The sequence below is a fragment of the Clupea harengus genome, chromosome 4 (assembly GCF_900700415.2).
Source record: "Clupea harengus chromosome 4, Ch_v2.0.2, whole genome shotgun sequence".
Lineage (NCBI taxonomy): Eukaryota > Metazoa > Chordata > Actinopteri > Clupeiformes > Clupeidae > Clupea > Clupea harengus.
In genome coordinates this window covers 20,175,882-20,193,919 of record NC_045155.1, presented here as the reverse complement: position 1 = coordinate 20,193,919, position 18,038 = coordinate 20,175,882, and the positions used below count along the sequence as shown (strand labels likewise).

General features: G+C 43.9%; 2 protein-coding genes across 16 annotated transcripts in view; one reads left to right on the top strand and one right to left on the bottom strand.

Annotated features, from left to right (window-relative positions):
* eif4g3b (eukaryotic translation initiation factor 4 gamma, 3b) overlaps positions 1-1,902 on the top strand; it is a 43,740-nt gene extending 41,838 nt beyond the window's left edge. For all 15 annotated transcript variants that reach the window (XM_031566654.2, XM_042707679.1, XM_042707678.1 and 12 more), the window contains one exon: positions 748-1,902. In XM_031566654.2, the coding sequence (XP_031422514.1) occupies positions 748-929 (182 nt within the window). In that variant the 3' untranslated portion in view covers positions 930-1,902. The remainder of the gene's footprint in view (positions 1-747) is intronic.
* Positions 1,903-2,133: 231 nt separating this feature from the next.
* Positions 2,134-7,122, bottom strand: phc2a (polyhomeotic homolog 2a (Drosophila)). Its single transcript, XM_012820736.3, has 7 exons — positions 6,829-7,122; positions 6,010-6,221; positions 5,461-5,599; positions 5,077-5,191; positions 4,830-4,941; positions 4,363-4,660; positions 2,134-3,524 (listed from the first exon to the last, which is right to left on the bottom strand). Exons 2-7 carry the CDS (start codon positions 6,160-6,162, stop codon positions 3,370-3,372), a joined length of 972 nt encoding a protein of 323 aa, XP_012676190.1. The 5' UTR covers positions 6,163-6,221; positions 6,829-7,122; the 3' UTR covers positions 2,134-3,369.
* Between the last annotated feature and the right edge of the window lie 10,916 nt (positions 7,123-18,038).

The window sequence follows — 18,038 nt, the reverse complement described above, 5'->3', positions numbered from 1 at the left end:
AAGTAAAACACATTTGCCTATGACTCTTCACCCTAAATTGAATGCCTGGACGCTTGGGACCCTTTGTCCTGTATTGTTGTGCTGCTAGGGATCATGGTTGGACAACATGTTTGCCTCACATTTGTAACCAGAGCATTGCTCTGTTAAGCCTGCATGCAAGACACAGGGAAGGGTGTATTTCTTGCTCTGCTGATTTGGAAAAAGGCATACTTCTGCAAGTGCCACTCATATATTTAAGAGGGCTATGTCTTGGCAGGGCAAGGCTGGCACTAAGGCTTTGCATTACACCAGGGGATCTCAATCCTGCTTGTGTTGTACAATTCAAAGCGCATGTTCTCGCCCTGCTCTACCACACCTGACTAAACTGACTACATTCCTGAACACACCAGATGTAGCCAATTAAGGGCATTTGGATGACCACTGGAGCACAGTGACTGCGTTACAGTTGACAGTCACTGGGATTTGCTTCTGTTCCATATAACTGTCATTTTCTTCTAAGTCTGTGAGCAAAGACTGAGGGAATCCTGGGGCAGGTCACATGGTATGATGGGTTGTGCAATAAAGAAAGACTCGACCATTTATCAGTTGCTGGTATGTGTGTGTAAAGTGACTCAAAATCAGTTTCTTTTCTTTGTAAGATGTTACGTAAAAGAGCCATTATGTACACACAATGTGTCTTAATTTTGTGTTGGTTTTCAGTTCATTTATTTTTTTTACGTTATCAACCCTCTCTGTGTCCTTTCCTAGACTTGCTCCGGATGTTCTTTGACTGTTTGTATGACGAGGACGTGATCTCGGAGGACGCGTTCTACAAATGGGAGACGAGCAAAGACCCTGCTGAGCAGCTGGGCAAGGGCGTGGCCCTCAAGTCTGTCACCGCCTTCTTCACTTGGCTGCGCGAGGCTGAGGAGGAGTCAGAGGACAATTGACAAAGGGCTGTAGGACAAAAAAGGAAAAAAACAAACAAAAACAAAAAAAACAATAGGAAAAGAAAATGGACCTGTTTGCCAATTTAGTGCTAAAAGGACAATGGTCGCTGCAAAAGATAACTGCATTATCTAAAACAAAACAAAAAAAACGTAACAAAGCCACACATATGCATCGGCTGGCAGAGAGGAAGAGGATGATGGCGATGAAGGGTGAGAGGTTTATGGTACGGTTTTCCACTCCCGCAACGACGTGACTTAACTTTGTTGGAGCACTAAAAAAAAAAAGAAGAAAAAAAGAAAAAAAACATGTATTATTTATAGAACTATTTCAGTTAAAAAGTTTTAAATTTTCTTTCTTTTGTTACTTTTTAAGAAAAAAAAAGACTTTAATAATACGAAAAAACATGCTACAAAGGAAAAAAAACATCAGTTCAGACTCTTTAATTTATTTTTTTTAAGAACTGCAGATATGAAATGTATTTAACATTTGCAGGTGGTCAGAATGTGAAGGCGTTGGAGGATATAGAAATAATGAATTAAAATTATGTTAATAATATTAATGATTAATAATTATGGTAAAAGTTGTTCTAAACAGCCTCCCTAATTTACCAGTTGTTCGGTTGTGAACACGCGACGCCTCTGTGGCAAAGGAGGGGTACTAGGGAGGATTCATGGTTTAGCACGTCAAAAAGTTTAAGGTTATCGAGGGGATAACCACACAAATCCCTTCTGCTTTAGCTTGCTCTACGACACTTATAATCCGGCAGAGTGGCAGAACTATGCATTCAGGAGACTACAACAGGCCGTGAATCAACAACAAAACATTTGAATGAATGGAATTAAAAGAGCAAGCATCTTGTACAAAAACACTAAGAGATGATGCTGAACCTAAAGTGCTTGTAATTCTTCATACTGATAGAGCAAATCTAAAGCTTGTAAATAAATGAAAAAAAGAAATAAAAAACAAAACCAAGATCGTGTCTGTGGTCATTTGCCTTCAGAACATGACAATGATGTAACTGATGTAACTTTGCATTTTTAAGTGTTCAGAAATCTCACTCAAAATCTCAACTCAAACGGACTGAGGTTACTATTAGACAAAAACAGGGCATGGTCACTCTAAGACGATATTAACAGTGATGGTCCCTGGTTAATGTATTCTCCTTCAAAGCATACAAGTCATTCTGAGACGACACAACAGGTGTTGTATTTTTATGTAAACCTTTTATTCCTCATATACAAAATGAGACTTGTCACATAAATGTGCTTGATGACATTTTGGTGCTGCAGGCCAACTACTACTTGTATGTGTGAGATCAACATCAAACACAAGTACATACAACTGAACTATCAATGCCAACATAACACACCAACTCATTGGACTACTGTGGAGAAGAAAACACTGTTGAATCTGCTTCTGGAACGCTAACCTGGTAATCCTTTTCCAGCGTGTAAGTATCACTGTGTATCCTGGCAACAAGGAACAGCTAACAACACTATGTACATTTACTGGTCACAAGTCCAGTCTTCTAAACTGAACACTTGTGATGAGGTGAGAGGCCTTTTACATATACCTTTATAATCCCTGCAGAGTGATTGGCCCATAAACCTCTCTGGGGTTTATGGAATTGGCTGGTGAATGTGAGCTTAGGGTTGAGGAAATCTTTGGGATGCATTCAGATAAATATTAGGCACATCATGATAAGAGTAATTCTCCTTTAAAAAACATCTGCCACAACCACTTCACTTAAACACAGCTTGTATCACTGATTACGAAGAACAAGGCCAATTTTAAAACTCTTCGACTACCATTACAAATGGGACAAGCAATCAAAGTTAGTTATTGTTGGGATTCTAAAGGGTTCATCCCTTTACTTAAACATTATAATGTAATTCTGATACTTGTAGTTGATTTAAAAGGGACACTTTGGGGTGGTTGCAAGGCAAAGACCACTTAAACAGCATGTCAGTCATACTGGACTGAAAAACACAAGTAACTTTTTTTTCTTGAGTATGCTGCAGAGTTCACAGTTCCAGTTAAACCGAAATGACACCTATTCACATTTCAGATTTGTTTCCCCTTAAACTGGTTTGGCCCACCCTGTTGCCCCTACCAACATCATCAATGCAAAGGGCAAAACCACTTGGGCTCATAGTCCTGAAACAGTCCCCCCCCCTTACCCACCCATTCCCCTATTGACTTCAGTTAAAAACAGGACAAATCTCTTGGGGACAACAGTTCCATGGTGACCTGCGAATACAGTATTGATGTATTCACCTGTGGCTCATGTGTGGTAGTGTTCTTCACCATACAAAGCCCTTGGGGAGATGTTTCAACAGGCAATCAGTGCAGAGGCTTTGGACTCTTCCAGTTTGTTTTGAGTGCTTGTGTCATCTGAGGTCTTCCAAAGAGAGAACAAGAAAGAGAGAGAGAGAGAGGCTAGGAGTCTCTGAGCATGCTGATGCGGGCGAAGATCTTCAGTGCAGGCCCCAGCTTTATGTTCATGGTGCTCATGAGGTGGTCCTCCTTCAGCAGGAGCAAAGCCTGGCCGTCGATCTCCTGCGAGCGAAACTCGTCCGCTATCTCCTGGCAACCTGCAGGGAGGGAAATCAGGAAAAACAGGAATCAATGTAAGAATGCATAAAATACATCCATCCCACGTCAAAACATGTTTGTATATCATTATTTGTCATGGTATAAATTAGAGAAGGAAGTAAAAGCCAGTGCTAATAGTATAATACTCTTCACAACTATTAACTGTACTCCTAGACATAGGACCGCATTTCGTTGTACTCTGTGCAATGACAATAAATTCATCCATCCATCAGGGTCCCAGGGAGTTTGCAGCATTTTGTCCCAGGCAGCTAGTACTACTAGTGCGCACTGAGGAGGGTAATGCCACATGTGTTATTATCGCGAGCCCTGTTATGTTCCATGGCTAGCTAGCCATTCATCTGCGTGGCTCATAGATAACTGTGATCTGTCTTATTAGGTGATTATTGTTGGTGACACTTTTTACCGATTTCTGTCGGTTTGTCGATCTCCAAAGCGTGTTGAAGAAAATGTGCGATGATGACCCTCACTCAGGCCCAACCATCAGCCCCTATCTGTTTCCACCACTACCAATGGTGCCACTTTATTTTTAATTAGCCTTTGGTGCTTAATTAAAGTCTTTCATTAACCAATCTAGTATACTTATTCAAGCATACATATACAAGTACATGAGGTAATGGCTTCTACACACAGATAGGGCTAGGGTTATTAATGAGTAACAACCTGTATGATGTTGATAAGTATTTTGTATTAAAACTCTATTGTAAATGTGCTCAAATTTTATTTATGAACTACATGGGAAGAATGTAAATATTCTCAAAGTTGTGCTCTGCTGCACATGTGCCATGCGGCTGAAAATACCAACAGTGCCACACCCACCTTGCAAGGAGCAGATGAACTCGTAAACGTCCTCCACATTCCATTTGGCGGGGTCACTGGGCAGGAAGGGCTGGTTGAGGAGAGGGAGCTCGTGGTCGTGGTCGTGCCTCTCCCCGTGCTCTGAGCCCCGGTCATTAACGGGGGGCCTCTGGGCCCCTGAACTGGCGGCGGACAGAGGTGAGGGGGGCTCCTCATAGCTGGACATGTCCGAACACTGACTGGACTCCCCCTGACTGCCGCGACCCAGGTGTGGAGAAGAGCGAGCGCCGGCCATGTGCTGCTGGGTGTTGGGGGTTGACTGTCAACAGGAGCGCATGTTAGCATGTGTGCTAACTACAGTTGCATTACAATTATACCTCTGTGCTCACGAACAACTGCACTACAAGTATACCAGTGTGCTAACTTCAGTTTGGATGGACCTGTGATCTGAATGAATGCGAGTAGGTTAGGAAGGAGAGTCCGCTCACCAGTTTTTTGGCCTCAGGTGTTGTGTTGGAGGACCTTTGCTTTTTCAGTTTTTCCATTGTAGAATGACGATTTGGGAAAAGACCCATTCGCTTTGTACACCCAACATTATACCTAGAACAAGCACACAAAGATCTGACAAATTAACCAATTGCCCCATTAAGGTCCACAGCAGATGGAAATGTATTTTTTCTTGCAGGCCCCCGTAGTGCATTTCACCCAGATACTGTGCCAGAAACAAGCATTTACCTCTTCGCACAAACAGTTGAGCAAAACCTCTTGGACCGCTTGAAGTTATAAGCAAAGTCTACTTTGCCACACAGCTCACAGGAAAGGGTTGGCTCTTCGTCCGGGTTTTTTAACTCTGGAAAAAAAACATTCAAATGACAGCTGTGAGCGCTTCATCAGTACAGAGTGTGTGGCCTCGACAAAGACATTCTTGAGTCAAAATGCGTTTAACTATTTTTTTTAAATTAAAACCTGATCTTCAAGTCAATCAAGTGTCACAGTAACATCATTTACTAGTTTTCATTGACATCATCTTTGGCTGCGTCACTTTGACCATCTATTTTTTTTCCATGATATTGGCACTGTGCAAATCTCTGAAGCAATAAAACCAATGGAAGCCCATACCTTGTTGTGACAGATCCTCCATCTCAGAATCTGCGGTATTTACTGAATTTTCGTGTGCCGCTTTATCCGAGTCTGAATGGGTCTGTTGCTGCTGTTTCTGTTTCTTTAGATTCTCGATCAACAGTGATGCTCTCTCCACCTGAGGATAATTAGACCATGGTCACACACAACACACTAGCCACTTACAGCAATAAACAAGCACAGTGAATAACTTAATTTCAGGTGATGATACACTGTATAGTTATTGCACAGATGTGAAGACATCTCTGAAGTCTGAAGAACTTTTAATGTGAGCTCAGGAAAGTACAGTAAAGACACACTGGGTCGAAATGGCCACTAGAGGGAAGTATGTATCCTTTCAACCTGGAGATGCATAAGGTGATTGAGCAGATAAGCTATGATTTATTCTATTAGACTAACAGCTGATTGAAACATTGACTTGACTGTGGTTTAACAGAGGTTCATTTATGACATTTCATCTTAACTGTTCCCTAGAGATTGCAATTCATACGGACGTGGGTGGGGAGTGGAGCTATACAGTGGACTCACTGGGAAAGGCTCGGCTCCCTCCTGGATAACGAATCCTTCAATGACGTGCGTTAGGATCTGGGGCTTCACAATGGCCTGTGGTGGTTTATTCTCGCCATTTTGAGGAGTACTGCCGGTCACAGTGGGAGCATTGTTCCCATTGCCCGAGGTCATGGCTGGAGGTGAGCCCACACCTGGTTTCGCATTCACTCTCCCCTCTGCGACACCCGCGCCTGAGGACGAGACAGTAGCATCCATCAACTTATCAAAGGCAGTGAACTTCTGCTTTCATGCTACAACACTGTTTTATGACTAATGTGAGTGATAAGTGATAAGGCCATTCAAGAAAATGTAAATTCGTGAATCCATTCATGAAAACAAGCAGGTTCAACGTCGCGATAAATCTGGACTGTCACTCAACCATTGGGCCTCTCAGATTACTGTCCAAGATATTCATTTGAGATAGTCATCAATGCACTAAAATAAACTACTTTTTATTAGTATCTGGGGTCTCTTTGGAGATCGATTGATTATGCCTTTCATTAAACACGTAGTCATGCAAACATTGCAAACACCTTTATGTGAATTCGAGGCACGATTTATAGTCGTATGTGGTCGTATGACGAATTATTGACCAGCATCGTAATTAACACAATCGTCGGTCATTGATAAATGAAAGCTTTTCCTGCACTGCTTTATTATGTAAACAATATCCAAAAGTTACATTTGAATTGGAGCTCTTGATATCCTCCCCATGTTCAAACACTTAACGTTAATATTCAGCGACATTAGGTACAGAAAAACCCGCCACATAAAGTCCCAACACAAACGCTTACATACAGGGGTCCTGACAATAGTCAACAGCCTCCACAAGCACACGCCTTTGTTCCGTTCCGCCACTTCGCCAGTGGATCTTTCCTCTACTATTCCCAGTAGCCGCTCAAAGAGGAGGTAAGTGGACAAAGAGTTCCATTTTTTGCGTATTCCACGGCGTTGCACACGGGTTCCATAAATAGATACAGAACAAGACAGGCAAAACTCGCCCAAACTTTTTTGTTTTGTTTGTACAAACCGACTCTCCCGCATGAGCAGCAGGGGCACATTCTCTAATCCCCTTTGTATGAGGGAACTCAATAGGAAACAGAAGAGGGTTGCTATTGGCTGGGTGAAGTTGGAATTCTATCCAATGACGCCTTGTATTTACTAAGTCTGTGATTGGCTTAGAAAGCGCGATGGCGCTCCAACAAATACGAGGAGGGAGAGAGCATGGTACATTCTTGAATACCCACATGAGAAGAGGAAAAACATTCGTGATTCCAATTTTGACAATCTGTCTATAATAGTCACTGATTTAAAAAAGTGTAATTCATTTATTCAGATTTGCTTAGAGGTTTCAATTGCACAACAATGAATACGCGCATATTATAGATTATATGGTGACCAGGTGGCCCGCTTTGCGTTCTACTACACAGCATTTTGACCCTTTGTCCCGTATCTCGCAAAGTGAGGAAATGTCCCGCATTTTCATTGGTCATTTGGTTTTATTTGTTAGAAATAATTACACAAGGATGCGTTTTTTACCCGCCGTCATATGATTCGCTCATGTCGTTGCTGCATACTGCATTTATACTCGCTACGTCAAAAGCAGCAACCTGGCTCATACAAATGCAACATAGCCAAGCTTTCCGAAAGCCTGGCTTTATCCAGTGACAGAGAAAAGATCAGTGAAGGCGGCCAGCAAGAGTCTGTGACGGCTGTCAATTAAACTGTGCAGTGTGACCGGTGAACTCCTTTTCTAGGTCACTAAAACCAAACTGAGACAAACTTTGAAGATAAAGTAATAACTACCAGGCAGCATCATGGTTCATAATCTTTCATATAGCAAAATATGTAGCCTGATTCTTTCATGGCCTAGCTGGTGTGCTGTGGAATCGACTTAAGGCATAGGTAAGCAGAATACAAATGTTTCTTATGCATTTAGATAGACATATATATATATATATTATAGTCTAATATATTTAGTTTAAATTGCAAATTGTTAAATTGTTTGAGTTTGATTATGATTGGAATTATTAAGTGACACAGAAAGGAACAGTTGCTACTGACTGCATTTTATCTATTTCCATTACGAAGGGAAGGCCAAAAGCATCAGAACACTCACTCTCACTACAGACGGCAAGACTAACAGCGGCACAAGCCAAAGTGCCAAACAAAAGTTCTAACTTGATTTTTCCCCATCCACTGACACACTTTTAAACAATTGTTGCAACATTGTGACATTGTATTGTGCAGATTTGTACAGAATTGATCAACACTGAAGACCATAAATAACATAAGTTAAAAAAACAGATAACGAGGATAACTGATCAAATCAATCTTGGTATTAATTTGATATTTTACATGTAGGCTATAGCAATCCGTTTACATCTGACAAACAAGATTGGGACCTGATATTATTACTGTGCTGAAAAGTACTGTATCTGTTCTAGGACACACACACTACAGCTGAAACTGACCCCGTCTGCACAGATGCTCTCCGCATCAGCTAGCTGGAAGGAGCTGTCAGATAATCATCTGATGCTCCTGTCTTAGTGGAAACAGAGCTTGAGTCAAGTCCTCTGATAAACACTCTTGGTTCTCCCAGTGACAAAGGAGAGCCAGAATAACACGGAGAGGCTCATGGAAACTCAATCTTCCATGAGGACAGAAGAGGCCATTGAAAGACTCAGCCAGCAGAAGCGTGCCACTGGGTTGCACCATGTATGCAGACTGCTGCACACCACAGAAATCTGAACTTAGCTCCCAAACAGTCTTGGTTTTTCAACCTCAGTTGTACTGGATCAGAATCCAGTTGACATTTTCTGGCAGGTGCAAAATGACTAACTGCTTAATATTAGCAACTGATGTATGTTTAGAGGCACGGGAGTATACAGTTCATATTATAAATGGTATGACTATTACGAGGCACATTTTCCTGGACTAATTCAGAATGTTTGTCATGAACATTTTTATGCAGAGGAACATCTGTATGGATATTGAAATGCTGCTAGAACTGTATTAAAAATAACTAATTTAATTCAAGTTTTGGTTTACTTCAGATGAAGTTGTCATGTGGCCATGTTTAAACCTCTTGCTTCATGTACCAATTTGTAAAACTAGGGCAAACACTGGAACAATGAGGAGTTCTAATAGGCAGTGTTCTAAAACATCTCCAGCCTTCGGGTACGCTAATGTTGCATACTCAAAACACGTTCTGACATGTAATTGAGATCCAAGCACAAAAGCACAAAGGCAGTTTTTACAGACACACATGAAGAGCTTTTAAGTACTGTCTACTGTTGTTTGTTTTCCCAATTATTTCATTGTTTGTGTTTGCAGCCATTCAGTCATTTGACAGCCTTTTGAAAAACAGCACATGATTTATGACTACCACCACCGCAATCCTCTTCTGCTTTTGGCGTTGACTAAAACAGACTAGGCCGCTCTTGTCTTCGTCAGATGTAACTGATTATCATTCCTAATTATGGGTCTGATTAGATGGGCCTTGAACACACCTGCCTGACAAGCGGACTGTGTCCACCTTTATTCCGTCCGTCCCAGTGGGGCTCACCAGGCAGAACCCCCTCGCCCCTAATTATGGCAAAAGCTGTCACTTCCCCCCCAAGTGCCGGCCCCCGGACAATAGACACTGGGGCGTAACAGATTTAGCCTTCCGCTTGAGGGAAGCGAGAGAGTGCGGCCGACGGGCCCTTTTGTGTCCGGGTTTGGCAGGCCTACAGATGCCAGTGATGTTGTCGCTCTCTCTCTCTCTCTCTCTCTCTGTCTCTGTCTCTGTCTCTCTCTGTCGCTCTCTCTCTCTCCATCTGTCTCTCTCTCTGTCTGTCTTTCGACTCAGGCTCCTTCGAATCAAAGTCTGGTAATCATTACCAGGCTTTTTCATCACACAGGGCTGAGCTCATCGCTTGGACTAAAAGTGCTAGCATCAACACAGAAAAGAGAGACAGGAACAGAACTTCCCTTGTGGGCATACATGGGATGTGTTTCTGACGCAGCAAGATGCAACACAATTGGATTTTTCATGCCACTGTTCAGTTTCATCACTTGCTTTTTCCCATGATCATGATTCTCCACTGATCTCTCCTAATTGGCCATGCAGGTCCAGCATACTGTGAATCAGCACAAATGCACACAGCAGGCATCTGAAACACTACTGAAGAGAGACTCAAATCAGATGAGGAGGGATTCCGTTAAAATTTCATTGTGAGTTTACCCCATTACAGTGGAAGACCGTGCAATCTGAAGTTGATCACATCTGAGGCTAACCTGAGTTTTCAAAATGATTTTAGATATTAAAGACAGTTAAAAGCGTGTGCTCCAGTTCGGTTTGTGTGTGTGTGTGTGTGTGTGTGTGTGTGTGTGTGTGTGTGTGTGTGTGTGTGTGTGTGTGTGTGTGTGTGTGTGTACACCCTTTAGTGGGAATGTAATTACTTGGTTAGGAAATTATGTCCCCAGATGGCATGCACTGACAAAACACAATTGATTATGACAAAATAATTGATTATGTAAAAGAGGCATATATATCCCTCTAATGTATATATTCAGTCACTGACTAGTATGACTGTGTGGTGGTCCTGGTGACAACGTTGTAATAAGAGTGTCACAGACTTGTGTAGGCATCCTGATTCTACCTCAAGAATTTATTAGACAATTACATGGTGCCAAGGAGCAAATAGCTTTCCTCTTACCCAATGCCTACATCACTACACTGTAGCATATTTATGGTATTTGCAGCATATATATGCCTAGGATATGTAGGCCTATAGCAGGTCATATGATCTGAATAGGTTGCATGAGAGTTACCTTCAGTGCGTCTGCTTAGCTGACCTGACTCTGCAGTGGGCTCATCCAGTGCTGGGAGAGGCATTGCCAGCTGCTGACTGGACACAGGGCACATCACCTCAGCTGTAGGCTGTCTGTACTGGTCTTGCCCCACACCACCCTGAGCAAGGGGTGACAGCAGAGCCAAATCAACAAAGATCAACCGAGTCTGAAAACAACAAGAACACGACCCAAAGACAACACAAGATCTCTCCTCAAGAGAAAGCAGATGGTAAAAGAGTGAGAGACTTACAGTGGTTGGTGCTGGCTGGACCTGGGGAGTGGCAGCTGCCAGCTGTATGGGCTTTGCTGTGGCCTGTGAGGAAGGGCTCAGAGCTGGGGGGTGACCATTGTCAGGGAGCACCTGGGGTGTAACTGTGCAGTGGAAGATGGGGGTGTGTTGGCTGGGCACTGCTGGATTGGGCAGAACCGCTATGGAGCTCTGGCTCTGATTCAGGTTGTGGTTCTGATAATGGTTCTGATTCTGCAGTGGAGCAGGCGTGACAGGTTGGAGAGCCAAAGCCTGTGCTGTATGGGCCTGAGTCTGTAGGCAGGGTTGGATGGGGATGGCTTGGAAAAGCTGGGCCTGAGTCCTCTGAGGCAGTTGGGACTGTGGATGCTGTTGTAGTGGCTGCTGCAGCTGCTGCTGTTGTAGTGGCTGTTGCTGCTGCTGCTGCTGCTGCTGCTGCTGTTGTTGCTGTTGCTGCTGCTGTTGCTGTTGCTGTTGCTGTTGCTGCTGCTGCTGCTGCTGCTGCTGTTGCTGCTGCTGTTGCTGATGCTGTTGCTGTTGCTGTTGCTGCTGTTGCTGCTGCTGCTGCTGCTGCTGCTGCTGCTGCTGGATGACAAACTGCTGCTGGTGCTGCTTGAGCAGCTGGTGTGTCTGAATCTGTGTGTATGCTGCAACAGGCAAGTGGAATAGACAACTTACTTACATTTATTTCAAATGCAACAGTCCCACGATGCAGGGATTTATATAAGGCAGTTGCTATTGAAATCACTTCTGGTCCTTGTGGTTCTGGTACTACAAAATGGAATTTCAAACTGAGGACGACTGAAATGAGATTCATGTCTCATTCATTTCCCTGTCACGTCAAAGAACATTTGAACAAGACCTTACTGCTTTTTCATCATGTTGTTTATAAAGGAAAGCAAGGGTTAAATCTTGGTCATCTTGGTAACGAACGTATTTGAAAGAAAATATATTTGTTTTGTATTGTTATTTAAAATTCATGTGACCTTTTATGAATTTGAATTAGTTCTGAGCAGAGAAGCAGGCTGAGGTTGAGGCTGAGTATTTGCTGAATAAACATCACACAGCCAGTGGGCAAAGACATTAACGTACAGAGTAGGACAGAGAAAAACAAACAACCAGGAAAAAAGGATCCCTTTGAGATGTAAAAGTGGGGGTGTTCAGAAGCTTGGTGCCCTTCTCCTACAGAGAAAAACATGGCAGCCATTACTCGACAGTTTTGTTTTCACTGTTGCTTGAATCAGAGACTGAACCTGCTTTTTGATGAAGAGGTGAAAGCTATTATACCACAGTCATGGAGATTGGTTAAATAGTGTGCTGGCATGAACACATATATAACAGCTTTCTCTCTCTCTCTCTCTCTCTCTCTCTCTCTCTCTCTCTCTCTCTCTCTCTCTCTCTCTCTCTCGTGTTTCCATCTGTCTTTCTCACCCACACCTCACATACGCTGTATTCTGTCTCAGAGATATGTCCCTCATTCAAACCTTCTGTCATTCACATTTCTACCACACACTTTTTCTGTGTGTCTCTCTTTTTTTCTCTCTCTCTCTCTCTCTCTCTCATACACACACACACACACACACACACACAAACCCTGACTCACTCACTCTCACTAAAGGGAATCAGTGACAATTCAGATCAAAATCAAAGGAAAACAAGCCATTCTCTAAGTGTCTACATCTGATAGGAGAAATTAGCCCCCCACTTTATCCCCATGAAACATGTCACCGTGAGCCTGAGTCCCCTCTACCGCCAAGCCCGACGGCAGAGAGAGCTGTCCCCTCGCACCCCACCCCCCAACATGCAGTTCTGAAACTGACACCATCCTTTCTTTGGGTTAATGGGTTCACTCAGCCCCTTACAGCACAATGCCAGCTCCCAGGGCCCTAAAGCATTGCACTGCTCATCAGAACGCGAAGGCACAGTGAGTTCCCTCTGAGTGCCGCACCGAGAGAGGGGATATCACGTCCACACCCGCGTCTGCCTCCCTGACATGGGCGAGATGTCCTTTTGTTGTGGGTACCCGCACAGCATGCCAGTCCCCCCTGCCCTTTCTACACACCCAGAAGCACTTAAACGGTATAAAATAGGCATGTTGAAGTTCACACGCCACTGTGGTTTTGAGTTTCCCTGCTCTACAGTGGAGAGTAGATTTTTTTCCTTTCCCCTCTTTTCCTCCAGTGTAAGTTGTCGGACTACTTTTTTCCCCCAGTGCCTGCTCAGGCAGCTAAAAAGGTTTATGTCAGATTGATCATGGTGGTATGTAAATAATGGCCAAATACAGAAGCTGGTTTAAGTGCACAAGCTTCAGCATTCTCCACGGTGCATGGGTCCTGACCGTAGTGACAAGAGGTTCCGGTAAATCTGAAACGTGCCTTATCTTAATGGCCGACAAACCGTAAGTCAGTCTCTATCACACAGCAAGTTCCGGGAACTTGAGGCTTTTCCCCCCTCTGGGGAAACTCTGGGGTATACACATTCAATTTCTGGTGGTCTGAAGCCTATCAGAGCCATATTCTGACACTTCCAATGGAGCTCAGTGAAGCTTCATTAAGAGCCTCTTCTATCCTGCCGATGATTCCACACCAGGTTGAGAGGAATCAAAGAGTGATGCTGCTGCAGACGTGTGTTGGTCGGGATGGAGTGGACAATCTGGATCGAGTTCCACCCACATGAATGATTAATTCCAGCCCGGCACTAAGTGGGCCTGTGCAGGTTAGAAGTGCCCACTCACACACAACAGAGGAAGGCATCCTGACTGTGCCTCCTCATGTACCCTAGAGTGGGGATAGCTGAGACTCACTTTCTCAGATCTACATAAATGCACTGTATATCATGAATAGGAAGGACATTTTGAGCACAGGTTACTGTATAATGTTTCTTTCTTTTGTGGTAATATAATTTATATGGCTGAGCTCCGTAAAGCGCCTCAAGACAATTTCATTGTTTTGGCGCTATCAATAAAAAATTGCATTGAATTACATTTTTTATGATTATTTTGGTTGCCACATGTCAGTTAGGTAGATAGACTTGTGCAACACCTGCACCACAGACACATTCAGACTGAGTTCTATTAATCCCATATGTTAGAGTAGTGTTTCAGCACCTCTGTGGAAGGGTTCCATGGAAATGCCCTGAGAGTGAATCGGCTGCATTCAGCCCGGGGGCCCGATCCATACCACTTATGAGGGCTGGTATGCGCAGGCACACTTAAAGTGAATCAGCGTGGAGAGACTCACACACACACACACACATTGGCAGGATGGAGGTGACACACACACACACACACACAATCTCACACTCTCTCTCTCTCACTCTCTCTCACTCTCCCCCACACGTGCACACAAATCTAACATTCTTACACACATATTTGCTTACTCTAAACACATGTTCTAAACTGTAGGAAGCAAATTCCTCATTACAAGACATGTTGAAGCCAAACTGAAACGATAAATTAAAAAGGGTTGCTGTTGAGAGATATTGATTCCTGCAGCCACATATACATCCTCTCTGAACAGCTCTTAACATGGACATACGAACATGCATACACACACACACACACTCATCCATGCATGTGCACAAACAAGTACACACACATGCATGTATGCTCAAACATGCATGCACATATACACTCGCACACATGGATTTACGCACATGCACATGCACACACACACACGTCCCTCAGCTCATTATAGTACCCTCAGATCTGATGCCCCCCCCCATGTCAGAGCCCTTGGTCAAAGGTTCCAACAGAAGCCCAGTGCCATGTCTGCAGGGGTCACTCCGGGGGAGAGCCTGTTCCCACTTAGAACCCCCCACTCAGCAGCCAGCGGGCCCGTGATGGTCCGATGCAGCAGCCAGGTCTCTGCTTCTGGCTATGGCCTTTTCAAGTCTAATGAGATCCTCATGAAGGGGAAAATCAGTGGACGAGGAGGACAAACAAGGTCTCTTTTTTAACAGTCGCTGCTATGTGCAGCTGTTTGTTCCAGGGCAACTTCCTGCCATTAACAAGTCAAACAGAAACCCTCTAGGAAAGTGAAAAGGGATTCCAGATAAGCAATACAACTCAAACAATCCATTTGACTGCAGATTGATTAGATATCTTGGACCAGTGAAGAATGATCCCTGTATTCACATTGTATTCATGTAAACATCTTGTTGCAAAGTGACTATTTGCATTATACTGATGCCCACAGGACTTGCTGAACTCCCTGAAATTAACTAAAGTACAACTCCTAGACAAAGTACAACTCCAAAGACATTTGCTATGAAGTGTTCCCTTGATGTATACATTTCCAGTCACTGGCCACGGAGCCTTTTTTGTTTCCTATGAGACTAGTTCAAATCTGAGTACTGAACGATTGGCTTTCCTTTAGGGCAACATGTTTACGTCAGACAGACTGATGATGTGCTACAGAAACAGGAACGTTTAGCTTTTCTACAATTTCCTGTGGACGTTAATAGGTAGAGTTGATAGCAAGGATTTCAACCCCTGTTTAGGAAATATTACAGGTGATATCCATAACAGTCCTAATGTGTCTATGTTTCCTCATGATGACAATGAGCATGTGTGCATTTTCAAAGTGCCATTCGTGAGTAGTCAGCGACTGTTCTAGGAATGCCTTAGTGAGCTGCCTGGCTTGGAAGACTCAAGTAAGAAGTCAATGAATGGGTCACCATGAGGCTAATGGACTGAAAATACACATGGCAAGCTGTTCAGTTCCCAACTAATATAGAGCATTATATCTCAGAAGAGATGAAGCAGGAGGGTGACATGGTGCAGGCTGTGTGTGTAAAATAGCTCTGAAAGTCAGCTTGACTGTGCACAACACTGAGGTCCGGGAATTGAACACATGCACCCCCAATTGTTGTTATAATGAAACAGAGTATGCCCTCACAGACATTGAGGTTTATGTAGCATAAAACAAACATCCCATGTTACTGTTTCTAGGGTGTTTCTGTAACCATGCAAAAGATACACTGACTGCACGGTTTTCTTCATTTTTTTCACACACTCAACGAAAAAAAGAAGGCCTTGTTAACCCCATAATAAGACCGCTTTTTCCAGTGACACACTGTCGGTGTGGGAGGCGGGAGCCCTGTGGAGCTAGTCTGGCTATGCCCGCCTGTTGATCACAGCTCAGTTTGAGCTCGCTTTGATTACAGTCTGGAAACTCTGTTTGCAAGATGTGTTGCAGGGCCATTCTGAGTGGCCTTCAATCAGCGACCAGTGAGGGTGGCTCAGTGCGATGGCGTTTAAGTGAAGCGTTAGTGTGAACAGGTGGTAGTGTCATCAATGTTGTCAGTGCTAGAGCTAGACCAGGGGTCACCAACCTTTTTGAAACTGAGAGCTACTTTAAGGGTAGGCTACTAAGTAGTACGAAGGACTACTTGTCTGATACAAACTTCCTGAATAACAAAGTTGCACAGATCACTATTCGACTAGTCTCACATCAGATGATAAGAAGCTGAAAGAGTCTTTGTTTAAAGCTGTTGGGTCAGGCCTAGTTGTTAAAGAAGTGCTTCTTGGCCCAACTTCTCCAGTGTTATCATCTGCGAGTAGTGTTTTCAGAACATGCCTCATCATGTGGTCCCTGCAGGCAACCAGGTGCCCGTGGGCACCGTGTTGGCTACCTCTGAGCTAGACAATGTGATACCAGCAATCATAGCGACGCTAGCTAGCAACATTGTAGAATTGAAGCAGGAGCAAGAAGAATGTGTAAATGTATTCATCAAGGGACACATACAAAGACGGGGAAAAGATTAATATATCAGCTTGCACTGTTAGTGGCGAAGTAGGAAGTATAGCAATCCCACAGTGGTCAGTGGTCCAGTGATTTCAAAATGAACCTGAAGTCTACACCCATTAGGATGCAACGACTGGAACTCCAATGGAGTGTGGCCAGACCAGATCTACTCACAAAGTGAATTTGGGTTTGTTAAACCAGGCTACCAGTGGAGCAGTCACTGTCTCAGACTCACACAGGCTGTGCCATCACATTATACCACTCTCAGCAGGCTAGCAGTATGCTAACCATCACATTATACCACTCTCAGCAGGCTAGCAGTATGTTAGTTATCACATTCTAATACCCTCGCCATGCTAGCGGCAAGTTAGCCATCACATTCTACCACCCTGAACAGGGGCGGGTCACCACCACAGCATCACATTGCGTGCCCCAGAGGATTGCTAGTATGTCAACAGCTGTCGCCCTCACTCAAAAACTTTTTCTCCAATGCATAGCTGAAAAAAAAAACATCATGGCAGACAACCTTATGCCATGGTGACCCCACGCAAAGTTCTCATAGATATATCATATCTCAGTTTCTCCATCTCATACTGAGTGACAAACCTACAGGGCTGGTTGGGACATAAGTGGGTAGTTGGAACCCACAAAAATGTCCTTAAATCACTTTTCCAGGCCTTTAGAAAACCCATACATTTACACCAGTAGTATTATTGCATTGTCTGCACATGGAAGAGTCATACAGAGAGTTAGTCTCTGACTGTGAGTGTCATATATCATATTTTCATTTAATGCTTTTCGATTCTGATCTGTAGATCTGTAAAACTGTAAAGCATGGTATCCACTACGTAACTGAAAGCAGCGTGCTATTATTCCACGTATATATGCATTATCATGTATTATCAGAAAGGCTGCGGTCATACCTGAGCTGAGGAGAGGGTGACTGGTGAAGCCAGTAACGTTTCTGCTGATGGCCACCATGTGGGCCGTTAGCTCATTAGCCCCCTCCATCTTACCCACTCCGTCTGGAAGCACACAGGAGGCCTCAAGGCCTCCACCCCTCAGTATAGTAGCGTGGCCTAGGCTCTTGATCTGGGCTCCAGCCTGGGCGCCCAGGGGGAGTAGAGGGGCTGCAGGGGCCTGTTTGAGGCCCAGGGCCTGGACCATTGCCTGGG

Excerpts from the sequence above, each read along its gene's own strand:
- phc2a (XM_012820736.3), bottom strand. The coding sequence starts at position 6,162 with ATGACCTCGGGCAATGGGAACAATGCTCCCACTGTGACCGGCAGTACT. Across the intron at positions 5,600-6,009 it reads AGGGAGCCGAGCCTTTCCCA|GTGGAGAGAGCATCACTGTT; the intron begins GTGAGTCCACTG and ends AATTATCCTCAG. Across the intron at positions 4,942-5,076 it reads TCAACTGTTTGTGCGAAGAG|GTATAATGTTGGGTGTACAA; the intron begins GTAAATGCTTGT and ends TGCTTGTTCTAG.